At 43.7% G+C, this 19055-nt stretch overlaps 1 protein-coding gene across 2 annotated transcripts; it reads right to left on the reverse strand.

The window, feature by feature from the left end:
* Positions 1 to 422: 422 nt before the first annotated feature.
* Positions 423 to 13858, reverse strand: ZNF746 (zinc finger protein 746). Of its 2 annotated transcripts, none has more exons than XM_031939346.1 (7): positions 13727 to 13858; positions 9578 to 9877; positions 9318 to 9444; positions 6876 to 6989; positions 3754 to 3939; positions 2932 to 3057; positions 423 to 1712 (listed from the first exon to the last, which is right to left on the reverse strand). In XM_031939346.1, exons 2-7 carry the CDS (start codon positions 9860 to 9862, stop codon positions 652 to 654), a joined length of 1899 nt encoding a protein of 632 aa, XP_031795206.1. In that variant the 5' UTR covers positions 9863 to 9877; positions 13727 to 13858; the 3' UTR covers positions 423 to 651. The 2 variants fall into 2 exon arrangements, with proteins under 2 accessions (XP_031795206.1, XP_012406600.1); XM_012551146.3 differs by lacking the exon at positions 13727 to 13858 and adding an exon at positions 12614 to 12875.
* Positions 13859 to 19055: the final 5197 nt, after the last annotated feature.

Consider the following 19055-nt stretch of genomic DNA (forward strand, 5'->3'; position numbering starts at 1 on the left):
TCAAAGCTATCAATCGCCTAGAGCTGCAAACCTGCAATCCTGACAACTAATTAAAACCTTTCTGACAATGAAAAAGTCAGCTTCAGGGCTGGATGATCAAGTCCTTTTTGCCCTTTCTCTCTAGCTGATATAGTGTTTTAAGTACATTCACTTTCACATTTGATATGGATAGGAGACCCCAATTTCAAAAGTGAAAATGTTTTTCTATCTTGTCAAATTGCAGGTAACTGGAACAGGAAAAACCCATTTTAGTGATGAGGAAACTGATACCTGGGGGAAGAAAAGTGACTTGCCCGAGGTTGCAAAAAGGTAAGTCATTGCTGTTGTTATTTTCCTGGATTTTTATTTAGGGATAAAAAATTAAAGTTTCATATTAAATTATTAAAAATTCTACAGTGCGAATGCACAATCTAAGAATTCTATTTTGTTTGCAAGTGGAATTTTTATTGACAGCTTCTCTCGCTCCTCGTCATGATCAATTTTAGGTGACTACTATTTGTCATCTTACATTTGCTATTTTCTTTTCATATTTGCCATGTTTGCTGTCTCCATTCTCCTAATATCCTGGTATCTGGAAATTTTATTTTTCAATTTGTGAACTGGCAGCAGCATCAGGGGGAGGGAGCTGCCCAGTTCCTGATCTGCCCAACCTCACAGACTGTTGCCATCTGTAGGTCCTAGGGCATTCAGACCGTAAGTCCAGTCACTCGCCAGTTCCGTTGGGGTCAATGGTCCTTTGGAGCCAAGACTCTTAAAAGGATCTGGGAGACTGCTGGTGGCTGGTGGGAGGGGTGGTCCAAGGGCCGCCCCCTTAGGCCCTGCTGTGTGGTTACGCTGGTGTTTGCGGAGGTGGTCCTTACGGATGAAGCTTTTGCCACAGGCCGAGCACGTGAAGGGCCGCACTCCTGTGTGGGTGCGATAATGGTCGATGAGCTTGGAGCGCTCTGTGAAGCGCTTCTCACACTGGGTGCAGGGGAATGGCCGCTCACCTGTGTGCAGCATCCGGTGCCGGATGAGATGGGCCGGCCGGGTGAAGCACCGTCCACATTCCCCACACCGCAAGGCATTGCCGTCTCGGGCTGCCGAGTCCTGGCCCGACCTGGCGCATCCCCGCTGGTGGGTGCTCTGGTGAATGGTCAGGCTGATCTGCAGCTGGAAACTCTTCCCACACGTGCTGCAGGTGAAGGGCCTTCCCCCAGGGGGCGCCGGCGGATGCTTTTTAAGACCCAACTTGTGGCCAAACCCCTTTGTCCGGCCTGGGTACTTGCAGGATTCACTGTAGGGTCTTGGGCTCTGGCTGGGATTCAGAGAGCCTCCCCCATGATCAGGGGCGGAATAAGTCAACCCTTCAGGACCAGTCCTGGGAGGAAGGTTCATGGGAGGCTTGTACCTTAAATTCCATCCCCACCTGACCCCACCGAAGAGCCAATCTCCAGGCAGAGTCTCTTCCGGGGCCATAATCGGGTTGAGCTCACTGAGATCTCTTTCTGGCCGGGTGGGTTCCCTTAGCCCCAGCAGGGTTTCCTGGGAAGGAAAGGGGTTACCCTGATTCTCCCAGGCTGTATCTTGGACAGTATTGGGGAAGAGCCTAGAGACTTGGCCTGGTTCAAATAGAGCCCCGTGGGCCTCCAGGTGGGCAGGGTGGACTGGGGCTGCTGCGGCAGCGACTTCCTCCTCTTGGACCTCCGTTTTAATCACGATTTTCACATCCGCTGAAAGACAGAAAGAGTCTAGATGTCACTGACTTCATTAACTAAACTTGGAAAAGATGTGAGAATCAGAAATATGGGAATTTGAGGACTTAGATGTCAAGAATGAGCTTTTGTATAGATGTGGAGTAACCCCCCCCCAAAAAAAAATTATAGCTATAATCCTGAAGTAACTCATTTCCAAACATTAACTAAATGCTCATAGACCTAAAATAGCCACTACTGAGACATGCAAATTTTTAGAGCCCACTTTGTGACCAAAGACAAAAATATGGGACTTTCCTATAGGAAGAAGGATGTGTGTTTCCAGATTTTTTATCAGGCTAATGTCCACAATAGGAAAAACAATCAGTCTATTAATCTGGATTCCATTTATACTGTTAATAATTCAATGGTTTGTTTCAAATAAGACATTGACTTAATGAAGAATATTAGTAGTTGCCAAAAGAAAGTGAAGAATGTGTTTGAGTTTCTTTAAGCACTTTTAAATTTCATCTTCATGCAGGATGATGTGGGAATGCCTGATGGAATAAACAGAGGAACTTCAATCCCCCAGGAGATGTGAATTTGAATACTCTATCTGAATATAGTCAGGAAGACCTGGGCAAAGTCTGGAGATTTCTAAGTGTCCCCAGACAAGTCTTTCTAGGATTAACAGGTGCCGATTTGTACTGTTAGGTTTCCTCATTGGAAGTTCTCTATGCCAATGAAATCAGAGACCTGGTATGTGTGCCCTTTCTTTTTCCCCAGTCCCTGAAAAGTATTTCACATGAGAAACGTTTTAAATTCATTGCTTTTCAACAAGAAACTAGGCTTGGCTGGGTAGTACAATGGACAGAGTAGTAAGCCTGGAGTCAGGAAGCTGAACTCAAATCCAGTGTCAAGACACTAGTTATGTGACCCTGGCATGTCACTTAACTTGTTTGCCACATTTATATGGAGGTAATAATAGCATTTATCTCTTCCAGTACTGTTGTGAAGATCAAATGAGAAAAAAAAGTGCTTATCACAGTACCTGGCACATAGTAAGCCCAAAACTAATACTTATAAATATTTCTTAAACTTAGATAACACTTTTTAGCATATACTGATATCTATTACTAGGGTAAGAGATTTTTTTTTTAATATTCTAGTTATGATTTGCTGATATTTCTAAATACATTCTAAAGTTTACGAATGTTCTACAGGTATGACATTTCTTTTCTTCCAGCTCCCATCATACCTTCCGAAGAGGCCACGGTACTGAGTTTCAGGGTTCCATCTGAGCATGCTGATGAAGGGTGGTGGGGTGGCAGTTCTGCCTGCCATGAGTTGGTTGGGATGGCAGTGGAAAAACTAGGGTGCATACCTGTAGACAGGATAGACCAGAGTGCTTGTTAGAAAAGCTGAGGGGGAAAGAAGAGAAAAGTGACCCTTGAGATAGAGAAACTGAGGGGGAAGAAGAGAAAGGTGACCCCTTGGTTAGAAAAACTGAGGGAGAAGGAAGAGAAAGGTGACTCCTTGGTTAGAAAAACTGAAGGGGAAGGAAGAGAAAGGTGACTCCTTGGTTAGAAAAACTGAAGGGGAAGGAAGAGAAAGGTGACCCCTGGGAAAGACTACCAGACCAGACTAGATCCTGCAGACACCTAAGGCTGGAGGTGTTCTGAATGGCCACAGTGGTTCTCTACTACCATCCTCCAATTCTATTTCTCTTGTTCCGATTTCCAAAGCACCCAGAAACTTATAGATAGTACAAGTTTCATCCACAGAGCCCTCGGAAGTGCAGAGGGAGCACTGGTCCAAGGGACACAAACAAGATAAAATATCATGAAGAGCCAAGATTAGAAGTTAGTGATCATTAAATCACAGGAGTCAGAAGCTTCCAGAAATCATTTGCCTTCAGACAGCTGAAGATCTTAACAAGTAAGGCCAGATGGTTACTTATTCATCAGAAGTAACTTGCCCCACCATTTGTATCCCAGCACCTTCCTCTGGACTTCTGCTTCTAGTAGGAAAGTAGGCTTGCCCTCTTGGGTCCCCCTTTGTCCCCTTCTCAAGGACTCACCAGGACTAACATCAGTAGAAAGTTCTGCTGCCCCAGAGTTCAACTGACTTAGGGCCCATGATTCTTCTCCAGTGTCTGGCTGACTGGCCACCCATGCCTCTACCCCAGAAGCCTGTTGCCCCTGGAGTCCCAGTTCTCCTTCTTGCTTGATTTGAAGTAAAAGGTCAGGAGCAGGAACAGGAGATCCTGCATGAGAGAAACAGACAGCACATTTATACATTCTGGGGTTGGGAAGGAAAACAAAACACTTTCTCCTCAGTTTCCTCATCTGTCAAATGGGAATAATAACTTGTACCCTCACCTACCTCACAGAATTGTTATAAAGGCTATACAATGAGATAACGGATGTGGAAGGACTCTGAAAAGGATAGCTATATAGTGCTATTATGATGTAAGAACCTTGACTGTCATCCCTCCCCACCCCCACTCTCACCAAGGCTCTGAGTTCTAGTTCGGACTGTGCTGTTGCCTTGCTTGGCAACTTCAAAACAGTTTAAAAAAAAAAAGTCTTCAATGCCTTGTTTAGTCAAGTCCTCAACAACAGTGGGAATACTGAATTAACACCAGATATAGTTGTCAAGAAGATGGCCACTTAGTTAAGAAGACAAGATTAAAGTATTATGAAACGGGGTAAACTGTTTCACTTTTGGTTTTGTTAAGACTTAAGAAATGTTCACTGAAATTAATTAAACATAGGCTCATAGATGATTAAATACAGGTCTAAGTGATTTGGATTTTCAGTGCCACAAGAGCTTAGGGTACTCTAAGAGGCATGAAGAGCAGACAGAAGACTTCATGAACTTAAGTCTTTTTTTTTTTTTTTAAATAGCTTTTTATTTACAAAACATATGCATGGGTAATTTTTCACCATTGACTCTTGCAAAACTTTCTGTTCCAACTTTTCCCCTCCTTTCCTCCACCCCTTCCCTAAATGGCATGTAGACCAATACATGTTAAATACGGTAAAGTATATGTTAAATACAATATATGTATACATATTTATACAATTATCTTGCTGCTCAAGATAAGATCAGATCTAGAAAGAAGGTAAAAAAACCTGAGAAGGAAAACAAAAATGCAAGCAAACAATAATAGAAAGAGTGGAAATGCTATGTTGTGGTCCACACTCATTTCCCATAGTTCTCTCTCCGGATGTAGCTGATTCTCTTCATTACTGAACAATTGGAACTGGTTTGGATCCTCTCATTGTTTAAGAGAGCCACTCATGAACTTAAGTCTTGAGCTAGTCCTTAAATAACATTGAAGGAGCAGCAGGGGCAGCTAGATATTGATGTGGATAAAGTACTGCTCTAAAGTCAAGAGGATCTGAGTTCAAATTTGACCTCAGACACTTAACACTAGCTGTATAAACCTAGGCAAGTCACCTTACCCTAAACATTTCACCAAAAAAGGAATGGTGAAATTGAGAATAGGTGGATAAGAAAAAGAAAAACATTGTACGGTTGTGATTTGCCCAAGAATCGCTTTCCAAAAGGGTGAGAAAGAAACCCAGTTCTCAAAGAAACCAGTTTTCACCTAGCCAGTGGGCACAATCAGCTTGCCCCTTGATTTAATAACTTGAAAACAATGACATGAGAAGGCAGATCACACCTACAATATGTAATCACATCTTTGGAGAAATAACAAAATATACTTTGAAGGTGGCTTAGTTCACCTTGAAACAACATGGATAGCCAATTGTGTTTTCAAATGGGAATATTTTGTTATTTTTTTGGTGCATTTCAATGACATTTTGATCCATGAGAAAATTGTGAAAGACACAAAAATTTTGTAGGCTGTCCCCCTTCACTATTTCTCATCTATGTCTTCCTGATTCATTCCTTCTAAATCCCATTCCTGAAAGCCTCAATGTCTCATACTAGAGAGCAACCACTTTAAAGGTAAGTTCATGATGATTTACGGTGAGAGGAAAATTTAATATTCAAAGGAGGCTCTGCAAGACTAAAAAACCTTCAGAACACAAAGAAATGGCTCTTTAATGGTGAAATTTCATGGGAAAGGCAATGGGCGAAATAATGGGCCCTACGTTGAAATTAGGGAGTTAAATATCAAGGAAGTCCTAAAGTTCACAGAAGACTCCTCTGATATAAGAGTCTTTAAGCTTCTCTAATCCCTCATCAAACGGAGGTGACTGTCTCTTTGAAGGCTATGCCAGCCAGCAAGTATAAGTTCTTACAAGTCCTACCTACTTGGCAAGGTTTCAAGGATGGGCCCCAGACTGGACTCAGTATTCGTCATCTAAGGAATAGGGTACCTAAATTGGGAAAGGCTCATCACCAGGCTGTGACCACAGAGTGAGGAAAGAGTTAGTCACAGGAACTCAAAAATGCCATCTGACTAAGTCACAACAGGTTGGCATCAATGTCAATAAGGAGAGCACCCACACTGAAAAAAAAAAAATCACAGATGGTTAAGAATGAATGTTTCCATCCTAAATCTGGGCGTCCTTCATGGCTCTCTTCAACAATGAGATGATTCAGGCTAGTTCCAATGATCTTGTGACAAAGAGAGCCATCTACGCCCAGAGAGAGGACTGTGGGAACTGAGTGTGGACCACAACATTGTGTTTTTATTCCTCTTGTTGTTTGCTTGTATTTTATTTTGCTTCTCTTTTTTTCTTGTGCAGTATGATAATTGTATAAATATGTATACATATATTAGATTTAACATATATTTTTACCATGTTTAACATATATTAAACTACTTGTCATCTAGGGGAGGCTATGGGGAAGGGGGGGGGCATAATTGGAACACAAGGTTTTGCAAGGGCTAATGTTGAAGAATTGTCCATGCATATGTTTTGAAAAATAAAAAGTTTTAATTAAAAAAAAAAAAAAAAAAGTGGGTTTCCTTGCTTTAACTACATTTCCAAGCTCTTCTCATAATAACTCAAAATATGTTTTGCAAGGATGAATGTTAAAAGTTATCCATGCATGTTTTGAAAATAAAAAGCTTTAATTAAAAAAACATAATAACTCAAATATAAAAGGAAAACTTCTTATACCTGACTTTCAAGTTCAACATTTTCTTCAGAAAGCAGTCTTCCTCCTACCATCTCCCTTAATTTTCCCATTTCCTCTGCTTTCTCCCCAATTCCTCACCTGGGTTTGGGTCTGTATGGATGTCTGGATTCTTGGGACCTGCACGTCGCCAGCCACATGGTTCCTTCCCTTGTTCAATCCGAGAGAGAACCTCAGGTTTGGAAATGGCATAGTCTGACAAAGGAGAGACAAGTTAGCCACTGTCAAAGACTGGCAACCAGACAGCTAGAAGTGAATCAAGAAAGATTCATTCCTAGAGAGGACAGTTTCTCTGTCTCTTCAGGCAACAGTGGGTACCACTTATTCCTGCCTAGATATTGTATATTAAAGATGATTATTGCATGGTGAAACTCTGTTAGGAAACAGATTGTTGTCTTCAGACATTTAATGACTAATGAGAATCATGAAATAAGGAGAGGAAGGTAGAGGAAAGGAATACTACTTTATCAGGTCACATGGAATAAGCAGAGTAGAATAATACTAGTTTGTAACAAATGAAAATTCTAATAACTTGGCCCAAGGAGTCAAGAGAAGAGAAATAAACAACTGTGGGAAAGATAAGATATTTTTCTCAAGGACATTTGGCTTACCCCTCCATATAACTCTGAGCATAATACTGAAAAGACCATATAATATTACCAATGCTAAAAAGAATCCTCAAACTTGAAGAATATAGATAGCCTGAGTCCTCTCTACCCAAGCAGTATTTTGGGGACAAAAGCATTAAATCCATGGGCCAATGAGTTCCTAAGAAGCAGAAACAGAAAGACTGGAATAATCACTACTCATTATTCTAATCAATTCATATACTGGGGTGAGTACTATTTACACAGAGGAGGAGTCAGTTGCCATCAAGTGTTACTGGATAGCTTAACTATTAAGTTGACCTTCAAATTGGAGTCATATATATTGGCTGATACGCAAAACTTGATCATAAACATAAGTACCCATAGCAGAGCAGGAGATGACTACACTTTTATCGATGGGCTTGGCAGAGAAGGCTCTGGTAATGGCCAGCAACTCTTATGCAAATAACATGAGGAAAGGACATTTCAGGACCAGGGCCAGCAGAGAAACCAATTCCACCAGACAAATCAAGCCTATCTCCACTAAAAATATTTAAGACCAAAGCAAGATCCATTCAAGGGAATCAGGCCTCCTTCTGGGCCCTGAAAAAGAGGTATACAATTTGGATTGATGGATGAGGGAATTGTGGTATTCCCAGGAGTCACTTCCCACTTTTGTGTTTTTCATTTCAGTGTTCTTTGAGCAGTTGTTTACTACAAAATCACTTCAATGATATAGTGTTACAGTCTACTTTACATGAAGGAACCTTATATCAATAAATCTTACACTAAAAACACTGATAAGGTCTCTGACCTCATTTAAAGCAATGTCACAGAAACTCCTCAGGGTCTTTACCTGGTGGCAATTTCCTTTTCCAGTCTCCTCTCTTACTAGCCATTAATCAAACTCTGGTTTAAGCTGGTCTTCTTACTCTCTCCCAATATATTACACACACTACATCATTTTGCCCATGGCCTGACATGTTCTGTTCCTTTGTAAAGGATAAAACCCTTAGACAAATCTTCTTCTTCACTCTTCAAGGCCCAGATCAAGCCTGATCTCCTTTCTGAAGTCATCTCTGGGCACTCTGAAATCCCATAGCTCTGCCTATATTGTTTGCTTGGGAATTTAATCACATCTCCTCTCGCTCTTCAGCTCTTCACATGCTTATGATACTAGCTATATGATCTTGGGCAGATCCTTTGAACTTTCTGGGCCTCAACTAGTTTATCTTTAAAACAAGGGGATAAAAGTAGATGATTTGTAAGGTCTCTTCGAGACCTAAGAATTCATAATCTGAAAACACTACCCACACAAGCATTCCTCCAGCTCACCCTCTCTATGCTATCTCTGACAAATGGTCATCTAGCTTTTGCTTGAAGACAAAGTAATGGGAAATGTGCTACCTTTTGAGTTCTATTTTATTTGGGCCAGTCTAATGGGTAGGAATCATTTCACCAAACAGGTTTTTATATAAGCTAAAGACAAGTTTTGATTTAACCTTGAATATCTTGAATAGCCTTGAACATCATAGGACACAAAATCTTACATTAGATTGATACTTCCTTAATGTATTAGTTGAACCCAATGCTCATAAAAAGGCCAGCCATTAGGACAGGTGGCCACAGTGCAAATCAGGCTCTGTCCTTCAAACCAATTACTTCACCTATCCTGACCAACAGGAGAGTGCTCAGGCTTTCTGGTAAGATTGAAGTGCTAGGCTACAAATAGGCTGGAATGGGATTTTTGACTCTAGCTGATTCAGCACGATCTCAGCTAAGAGGTCAGTCAGAGTCGAAACTACACCAGGACAAAAGAGAAAAAGAAGGCTCCTGACTTCATGATCAAATTATCTATGTAGAATCTTCGCTGGAGGAAAGCAGGACTAAGAACACAGATAACTGCTAATAGGAAAAAAAAAGTCTAGCATCTTACCCAGGGAAACCAGTGTTTCATAGTTGCCCCTCATCACATGCTTATAAAGATCTTTTTGCCATTCATCCAGCTTGCCCCACTCCTGTTCCGAGAAATACACAGCCACGTCATCAAATGTCAGGGGCACCTAAAACCACAAGGATCATATGTTTTCACACACACACACACATATATATATATGCATAAGCCTGGGAGGCCTCATCTGTTCTTTCTGCTCCGGGTTGCCTGCCCACCCATCTCTTTAGACCCGGTATTATTACCTTGGGGACCTCCCCTTTACTGCTTGGGGGCAGCCGTAGGATCCAAAAATTTCTGTTTTTCAGTAGATTCTCCATGTTCTCCAGTCTCCTTTCCAGCAATCTGTACTCCTGAAGCAGGGTGCCCAGCACGGCCCATTTGCTCTCCAGCTGGTTCCCAAACTCTACTGCCATTTTCTCATAGTCACATAGCTTCTTTTCAGCCGTGCCTGTCCGTCCCTCTAGGGTCAGTAAGCGGGCAGCCTGGGATTCAATCTTTCTTTCCATGGCCTGAATTGTTGCTGCCATTGTCCATGGAGAAATCTCCCAGAAATGATAAAAAAGACCAGTTTCACTCCTTCTGTTTACAGTATTCCCCAGCTGGATGCCCCAGAACTATAACTGTCATAAGCAAGGGGAAGCAGAACTAGGGAGTGAGGTGGAAAATGAGGATGCAGGATTATGTATCACAAACTGAAGTTGGGGGAGAAGGAGTAAACTACAGATTTGTCACAGACTCTCACAGTGCCCTACACATAGCAAGCATTCAATAAACGTTTGTTGAGATGATGACGATATAGCGAAAGAACAGCCTATTCATTCAACTAGTATGGCACACACTGAACTTTCTAGGCATTTGTAGCTGTAGTAGTTAGTATCATCCACTGAAGAGCTTGTTAAGGAGATGAGACCTTGTACCCACTGGAAATGAGAAAATGCTCCAAATTAACAACCCAAGATACCAAAATGCAGTATCTTATGAGGTGCTACAGAAATGTTGTAGATGATAAGTACTATGAGAATTCAGAGGAGGAGATCAGACTTCAGAGTATTTCATAAAGTGGTGAGCTTGCTGTCATTATGATTATTTAGTAGAAGTGGTGTGATCATCTGTCAGGAGCTACAGAAAAGATTCTGGCATTGGATAAAGGGACCCCTTATGGCTCTTTCAATTCTGAGATTCTCAGAGATGGGATCTGAAAGAGAATGGCTTTGAGGGAAGGATTTCAGAACTAGGATGGTTCCTAGGACAAAGCAAAGCTGTGGACATCTTGATCTTTTTTGGATATCGGCCATTTACTGTTAGCACCCTGCTCCAACACAAATTCCTTATCCTGGTTCTGCACACTCCGTTCTAAGTCCTCATCTCTGAGCTTTTTGAGCAGCCTCCTTCCTCCCCTACAACTGCTTTCTCTCTTCTCCTCCACATCCTAACCATTTTTCAAGGACCCAATTAAGACCTGCCTTATCTATGAAATGGCTGTTATTACTGTATTTTTACTAAAGCCCTACTCTACTGTGTTACTTTGATGTGGAGGTGACCCTGGATTTCTGAAGGCTGTGCCAGCAGAACGCAAGTGCTCTGGCAAATCCAAGCCAGAAGGGCTGTGAGTGACAGACTCAAAAGTACATCCGTTGTCCGAGGACCAGGTTAAGTTGGCGTGAAAGACTCATCATTAATTCACTGAACAGTGACAACTTTTTAGTTACAACTCTTCTTAAACTCATCTACTCAAAGCAGAAAGGTACCAATTATCATGTGGTATAAAGAATAATCATGTAACAAACACCATTTATATATTCATTATAATAATCCCATTAGGATTTATGAAACACTATTCTCGACTGATATTCACAACACTCCTATCAGAAGAATACTATCTATTATTTGCTATCCCCACTTTACTGAACCCCAGAGAGGCTGTGACATACCCAAGTTCACAAAGTAAAAAGCAAAACCAGATTAGAACCTTAAAAACAAATATAATGCTCTTTCTACTGTATCTCAAAGATAAGACAAGAAAGGGCTTTGGGGGAGCCCCTGAATTAGAAATGTGACTGTTTTAGACTACAAATGTTTTACCCCTAAGCATACTAGCCCCTCCAAGCCTTTCCCTGACTCATCCAGATAAATGATCTCTATGAACACACAGCATTTGTCTATGCCACTCAGTACTTACTCATTCCACTGCCTTGTGGCATCCTTTGTATTGTCTCATATTGATATTTAACTATTTTCGGACCTTGCCACACACCTCTCCTGCTCCCTACAAGTTCCTGCAGGATAGCTTCTGCAGCTCTAGGCTGGGCTCTAGACTAGATGTGGGCCGGGCGGACATGCAGTAGATGCTCAGAAAACGCTGGCTGAACTGGATTTCACTCGTGTTTGTGAGTTATTTGTACAATAAAGTTTGACTTTCCATACTAAAATGGAACTTGCGGCTCTGGGTGACAGGAAACGGAGAAAGGAGGAAGTATGGGACGAAGGCAGGAAGGAGGAATGGAAGGAAGGGAGGAAGGGGATAAAAACAAGGAAAGGAAAGAGCCTGGAGAAGATAATGGGGATGAAGATAGAAGGAGAAGTATGGGGGAGGGGGGGAAGTGGAGAGGAACAGAGATGGAAAGAGAGAATAGATGAGGAAGTGAGGGGATGGACAGAAAAGGATGGAGGAAAGAGAAATGGAGCAGAGAGGAGGGTGGGGAGGGGAAGAAAAGAGAAAGGAAGGGGTGAGAAAACAGAGGACGGTGGGGAGGGAAAGTGAGGAGAGTGCAAAGTAGAAAAGGGAAAGTAAGAAGGGAGAAAGAAGATGGAGAGGGGGACCAAGGGGGTGTGGAGGGGAGGGAGGATGGGCAGAGGAGGAAGAAGATGGGAGGGGAAAAGAGGGAAACATGGTGGGAGGGAGGGGGAAGAGGTGTGTACCGGGGAGGTCGGAGAGAATGAGCAACACGGCCCTCCCAAGCTCCCGGCAGCCCTCCCGCTCCGCGTCCCCCAGTCACTAGAGCGATCTCCGCTCTCCTACTCCAACACAAAGCTGGGGGAGCTCCCACACCTACCCCCACCCCGCCGAGCTCCCGGGGAGACCCAGGTCACGCGGCGCAGCCCGCTCCCCGCTCAGAGCCCCCGCCCCGGCCGGGGCCCTCACCCCAAGCCTCACGGCCCCCTCCCCCCACCCAGAGACACGCACACGGCGGCCCAGGCCCGGGCCGGCGCAGGGGGGCCCCCGAGGGGCCTTCCTCCCCGCCCCCTCCCGGCGGGGCCCGCGCGGGGGGATCTCTCACCGGAGCAGGAGCCGCCTCGGCCATTGCCCTTGGTCTCGTTCCCAGGCCCCGGGGAGGCTGCAGCGCGCGCGGGCGGGCGGGCGGGCGGCGGGGAGGGCTCTGGAGCTGGCCCTTCCCCTCCTCCTCCCCTTCTTCCTCCTCCTCCCCCTCCTCCCCCTCTCGCTTCGAATGCTGGGCCCCTTCTCCACCCGCGCGGCTGCGGCTGCGGCTTCGGGCCTAGGAGTAGGGGGCCCACGCTCCTCCTCTTCCTCCTCTCCTTTCTCCTCTTCCTCCTCTCCTCCTCCTCCTCCTCCTCCTCCTCCTCCCGCCGCCGCCGCTGCTCTGCGGTCGCTCCAAAACAGCAGCCTGGGAGCCCGGCACCCCACGCCCGAGAGGCTTCCTGGAGGCAGCGCGGCCCGCACAGCGCCACCTGCACCGGAAGGGACGAACAGCAGCGGCCCGGCCAATGGACCGCCCAGCCCTGCCCGGCCCTACCCGGCCCGGCCCGGTCAGGCTCCGCCCAGCGCCCGGCCCGCCGCCGCCAGCAGGCCGCGAGGGCCGCATGCAAAACAGCTCGGCCGCGCCCCCCCCCCCTCCGCGGGGCCCGCCAAGCGGGAGCTGGCCCCGCGCTCCCGTCCAGCCGCGCTGCCTTTGCCCAGGCCGTGCTCGCAGGCGCCTCCCGGCGGCGCTCGCGCGGCTCTCCCTCCCACCGCGAGGCCCCGCGCCGCTTGGCCTTCTCACCCTTTCATCCCGCGCCCATCAGGGGCGAGGAGGCGCAAGGCAGGGTGTGGGCGCGCTCCCTCCCCCCCCCCCCCCCCCCCCCCCCCCCCCCCCCCCCCCCCCCGGGGGGGGGGGGCCCGGCCGGGGGGGGGGCGCCCCCCCCCCCCCCCCCCCCCCCCCCCCGGCTCCCTGTGGGCACTGACCGAGGCTTCGGACTTAGGCCGTAAAAGTGCATGTGCCCCCGGGCCTCACTCCCGCCTCGACACGGGCGGCACAACTAGGCAAAGAGCCCCGGGAAGTAATTGTCCCGAGGGTCCCTCCGAGCGTCCAGCAGGCGCTTATTGTGGCTGCTACGGGCCGGACACTCTGCTAGTCTGGGGCATGCGAAGAGAAAAGCGAAATGCAGCAACTTACGCTCTAGCTCCAAAAATCAGTTTCTCCTTTCACACCCCCCTCATTGAGGAAAGTCTTTAGAATGAAAAAATAAAACCCTCAACCCCGGCTGAATCAGCCCTGCAAAGCAAATCCCCCGCGGGCCGCGTCCTAGCGGAGGCCTCTTTCTGGGCTTGAAGTTGATCACGTGTTGGGATTGTGGTTTAGCCACGACATTGACCAGGGTTCTAAACTGTTTCAAAGTTGCTTTTCCAAAGACAATTGAACAAATTGTCTTCTTCCTAAGTCTGTTCACTTCGGTCTCCAAAGTTCTATAACGATCCTCCCAGTTTCCTCTGAAACTGTTACTTCATTCCTTGTGGCACAATAATCTTTCCCCATTTTGTGTCGCCACGGTTTGTTTTCTGCAGGAGGAGGAGGATGCTTTGGTTTCCAGTATTTTTTTTGCTATTGCCAAAAGGGCTGCTAGAAGTGTTTTTTATAAAGATATTTTTTTTCCCCTCCTTCTTTGATTTCTTTGGGGTAAGGGAGGATAGAGAGGCCTGATAGTGGGGTCAAATTGCATTCTAGGAATTTTGAGGGCTTAGTTCCCAATTGCTTTCTGGAAAAGCTGGACCAATTAACAGCTTTTCCAACAGTGTATTAGTTATCCTGCAGCCCCTCCAGCGTTTGTCATTTTCCTCTTGTGAATTGAAATCTTAAAATTACTTTAATTTACATTTCTCTAATTACATTCTAGTCAACTAAGTGCTTTGGGAGTATACCGGGAGAAGGTGAGGTCAGGAAAGGATCTGGAGGAAAGGTGGCCTGTTTTATTCAGCTTCTTTCTGACTTCTCTTATCCAAATGGACCAAGGAATTTTTTGAATGGACCTGATTTCTTCCATCTTCCATCTTCCATCATTAAAATATAGCTAGGGGAGCAGAAAAGGCACCCAGAAAGTGGATTGTGACAGAAGGATTTCTCTTCAAAGGACCCATCCTTCCTCAAACAGCTTAAATCCTATGAGATTGGTCAGTAATTTCTTTTACTGCTTCGGTTTTACTGATGATATTTTACTAGACATTGAAGAGAAATCAGAAATTCTGAGGTCCTAGAAACATCAGAGAAATTTTTAACTCAACACAAGGAAAAATTCTTTCCAAAATGAAATGGAGTTCTTAGGTGGACTCAGCCTAGCAATTGATAACAGTGAATTTATTATAGAAGATTTCAAATGGAAGCTGGATAACTCTGGAATGCTATGAGGAGCTTTCTGATTTGTGTAGGGATTTCACTCTCCTACCTCTGAGGTGTTTTCTACATTCAAGTTTCTGTGGTAACTCCAGCCCACATTGATCTCTCCCCTTCTGATGTCCTAAAATTCATCATTTACTTCCCTGCTTTTGAATTGTACCTTCATGACTCCTTTGTTTTCAACCAGACTTAGTTCTCAGAAGCAGGACTCTGCCAGCTGCTTCTCTTTTATCCATCCCCTCAACACCAGGCTCAGGGTTGGCCCCAGAAGTGGGTATATGGGGGGGAAAAGTCCAACTTTGAAGTCTCTCATTAACTAGCTATGTCACCTCTGGGCTTTCCTATTTAGAAAAAAGCAATGTATAAATTTGTAGTAGGAAGATTTTAGATGATCTAGAAGAGTATTTTCTTCTCTAAAATTACATATTTAGTTCCTAGACTTCAGTGCCCATAAATCAGGATAAAAGTGTCCTGATACAGATACCTTTGTAAACTTCTTTTTGGAGCCTAAATTTCGGCCTTCTTAGACCAAATTACATGCTATTCCTCAAACTTTGAAATGAAAGGGACTCCAGGGAGGGACTTTGATTTGAAATATGATAATGAATCAGTGAACTAATATAAGCCAGCCAAGACTGGAAGAGTTAAGAATGGGGGCAGTTCCATATAGAGGCTATAAAAGGTCTGTATTCCCTCTCAGATCTTCACCTGGAAGGCGGGGAACCAGGTCCTTCAATCAGCTTCCCAATTATGAAAACTAGAATACTTGACCCATTCTGAGGCTGTCTAGAAAACCTTGAGACTCAAACCCCAGCACTTTCTCAGCCTCCCCTTATTCTTCATTAAGCTAGGCTGGAACTTGTCCTAGGATCCATCAGTCAACATGGATTCATTTTTATTTGGTTATAAAAATAGATTCTCTCCTGGAACTGTCTCTCCACAGGCTCTTGTACTATTTTAGAAGGATCTCTTCTTGACGTGTTGATCTCTGTTAGCCTCTGCCCCAGCTTTCCAATTGCCCAACTGCCCATTCCCCAAGTCCTATATATTTTGTGCCTTTCTGTTCTAGTTCCAACATCTTCAGTTCCTCCTCTCCCCCAAGGACTAAAGATTCTCTAATAGAAAAACACTTCATGGAAAGAGACCCTTTAGTATGTCCATCAACTGAGGAATGTTTGGACAAGTCATGGTATTTGGTTGTGATGGAATATTAAGGTGCTATAAAAAATGATGGATGCAGGATGTTTCAGAAAAACCTTGACTCATACTAACTGATCCAAAATGAAGTTAGCAGAACTAGGTAAACAGTACACAGTAACAGCAACATTATACAATAATCAACTATAAATGATTTAGCTATTCTTAGCAATATTAACGATCAAAGATAATTCCAAAGAACTTATGATGAAAATGCTATCCTCCAGAGAAAGAACTGATGATGTCTGAATGCAGATCAAAGCAATGGGTTTTTTTTTAAAACTTTGTTTTACTTGGAGATTTTTAGAGGTCTATGTTTTCTTTCACAACATTACTAATATGGAAATATGTTTTGCCTGACTGTACATGTATAACCTATATCAAATTTCTTGTCTTCTCAGTGAGGGGAGAGGGAAAGAAAGGAGGGAGAAAAATTGGAACTCAAAATTTTGAAAAATAATTAGAAAAAATGTATATTTTCAAAAAGAAATAGACACCCCCCCCAAAGCTCGAATCTAAGATACTCTATTATTTTCCCTGTTAATCAGGTGCTCACATGAAAGCCAAGGCTGATCAATGTATATTTATGTATACATAAATCTGATGTCCCCAAGTCAAATCAAATCAACAGGTATTTTTTAAATAACTGTCGAGGATACAAAGGAAGGCAAAAAGAATCTCTGCCCTCAAGGAATTCACAGTTTGATGGCAAAGATAACATCCAAACAACTTGTACAAATAAGATTTACGCAAGACAAATTGGAGATTGTTGTTGTTGTTTGTCCTTCAATTCTGGAAAAGGACCATGATATCAGGAAGATGATGCTATAACATGCAAGTGAGTTGGATTTAAGTAGGGTGGGCTGTGCAAAATTACTAGTCTTACTTTTTCCTCCAGAGCCATTCAGGTCCAATGGCAAAATATAGATTAAGATGACTGGAGATGGCTCTGGATGCAGTGGGAGACCTTGCCCTTTTTAAGTTTAGGTCTTTAACAGGTCTCTGCTTGATTGAGGCAATATCCAATCAGTGACTAAGGCAAGGTAAGAACTGAGGCAGAGAATGACCTCTTTTACCTAATTAAAAAAAAAGCCAATCTGTAGAGAAGAAAGGAAGAAAAGACAAAAGAAAGAGAAAGAAAGAAAGAAGGGAAGGAGGGAGGGAGAAAGGAAGGAAGAAAGAAAGAAAAGAGAAAAAAGAAAGAAGGGAAAGGAAGAGAGAAAGAAAAGAAGAAAGGAAGAAAAAAAAATAGGAGGGAAGGAAAAAAGAAATCAAAGGAAAGAAAGAAAGAGCTGTGTTGTCCAACTGACCTGTTCTAGCTGGCTCCCCAGCAGGGAAGCTGGACTCACAGAGGTTGTTATTTGTCCTTCCATTCTTGAAGAACACCATGACATTAGGGAGGTGATGCCATGACTTGCAGGTGAATTGGATTTAAGTGAGAGAGGCTGTGCAAAGTCACCAGCCTCACTTTCTCCTCCAGTGTCATCTGGATCCAGTGGCCAGATAGAGATCAGGGTGCCTGGAGATGGCCACAGGACAAATTGGAGATAATCATAGAAGGAAGCCCCTTAAGAAATGCTTGCCAAAGCTCAAGTATCTCCTTTCTCTCTCCCCTCTCTCCCATACACACAGAGAAGCTGAAGTCCAAAGAAATTTCTAGTCTGGTACTTTGGGCCTTAAAAAATATAATCCCAAAATACCTTTTCAATTCAATAGCCACTATTTCTTAACTCCTAATAGAGAGAGATGTTTGGGAAAAATCTCTAGAGCATCAGTAGTGGTCCAAATTTCTTCTCAGTGAGACCCCATGTGATTCTTTGGTTGTAGAATTTGGAAAAGAACTCTATACCATATTCCTGAGAAATTAGGTATTATTGGGCTTAGCCAGGCTATTGAAGAGTTCTCCAGCCCTGAATGTAGCCAAAGCTGGTGCTAGAAAAGTGTCTAAACTATGAGTAATTGATTGTCCATCTTCTAATTTTGAAGGCCCTTATAAACACCTTGTGTCAGTGATATTCCTTACCCTGCAGTCTCAGCCTAGATAGCATACTGAGAAATTAGACAAACATTCTCTCTGTCTTTAGCCAACTATCCATCCATACTTCCACTCCAATTCCAAGAAAAGGAAAGGGAAAAAACCAGAAATGGAAATGGAAAAGAATTAACAACAAAACAGAACTAGATTTTTTTTTAATTGCTAGGTAATTGTTTTTATTAATTTGGTACAACATTGTTTATTATTAAATACTTCTAAAGCAAACTGTGGTAGTCAAAATTAGTAGTATTCTTATCTGTTTAGCCATGAGGAAAGCAATTTAAAAATTACTATGAACCCACAGTTATAAAGAGATTAAGGCAGAGAGTATTAATCAGAATTTGTGTTTCCTAGGAAAGCACCATGGATTCAAGTTTCAGAATCCCCCAAGCAGATATGAATGTCAGAAGAATCCAGGAGGTTAGTAAAGAATAGCAGAACAAGGTTGTTTTGGTGGTGTGGCTGCATGCTAGCTTAGAGGCAGCTCCGTGTATTCTCAGGGTAAAGAAAATCATCCAATCTTAAAGTAAGAATAAAAGCTTTTTGTTCAAATTGGAATGGATATCCCCGCAAGATTTTGATCAAAGCATTTAGAAGATATACATTAAGGATGTGTGTGGGTGTGTTTATAAGATTTCTTCCTGGAATCCATCTTTCTAATATCTTCATGATTTTTGACCAAGTTCAGAATATCATATACTACTGAGTCAAATATAGTCCAGCCTTATTGCCAGGCAAAATTTGGGTCCTAAATATGGATAATGGTGGAAGAAGCTGAATGAAGCAAGAACTGAGATCCATAATCCATTCCCTCCCTCTGAAAAAGGGGGTAGCCTCCATGATCATAACTACACAGAGAAGCAACAGTAATATTTTTTAGTA

Source organism: Sarcophilus harrisii, chromosome 5, assembly GCF_902635505.1.
Source record: "Sarcophilus harrisii chromosome 5, mSarHar1.11, whole genome shotgun sequence".
Lineage (NCBI taxonomy): Eukaryota > Metazoa > Chordata > Mammalia > Dasyuromorphia > Dasyuridae > Sarcophilus > Sarcophilus harrisii.

What these genes read in the sequence shown, in the direction of transcription:
- ZNF746 (XM_012551146.3), bottom strand. Translation starts at nt 12,637, where the DNA reads ATGGCCGAGGCGGCTCCTGCTCCG. An exon ending in CCGAGGCGGCTCCTGCTCCG is followed by an intron (nt 9,878 to 12,613) that starts GTGAGAGATCCC and finishes CATTTCTGGGAG; the next exon opens with ATTTCTCCATGGACAATGGC. An exon ending in TTCTACTGATGTTAGTCCTG is followed by an intron (nt 3,058 to 3,753) that starts GTGAGTCCTTGA and finishes TCCTGTCTACAG; the next exon opens with GTATGCACCCTAGTTTTTCC.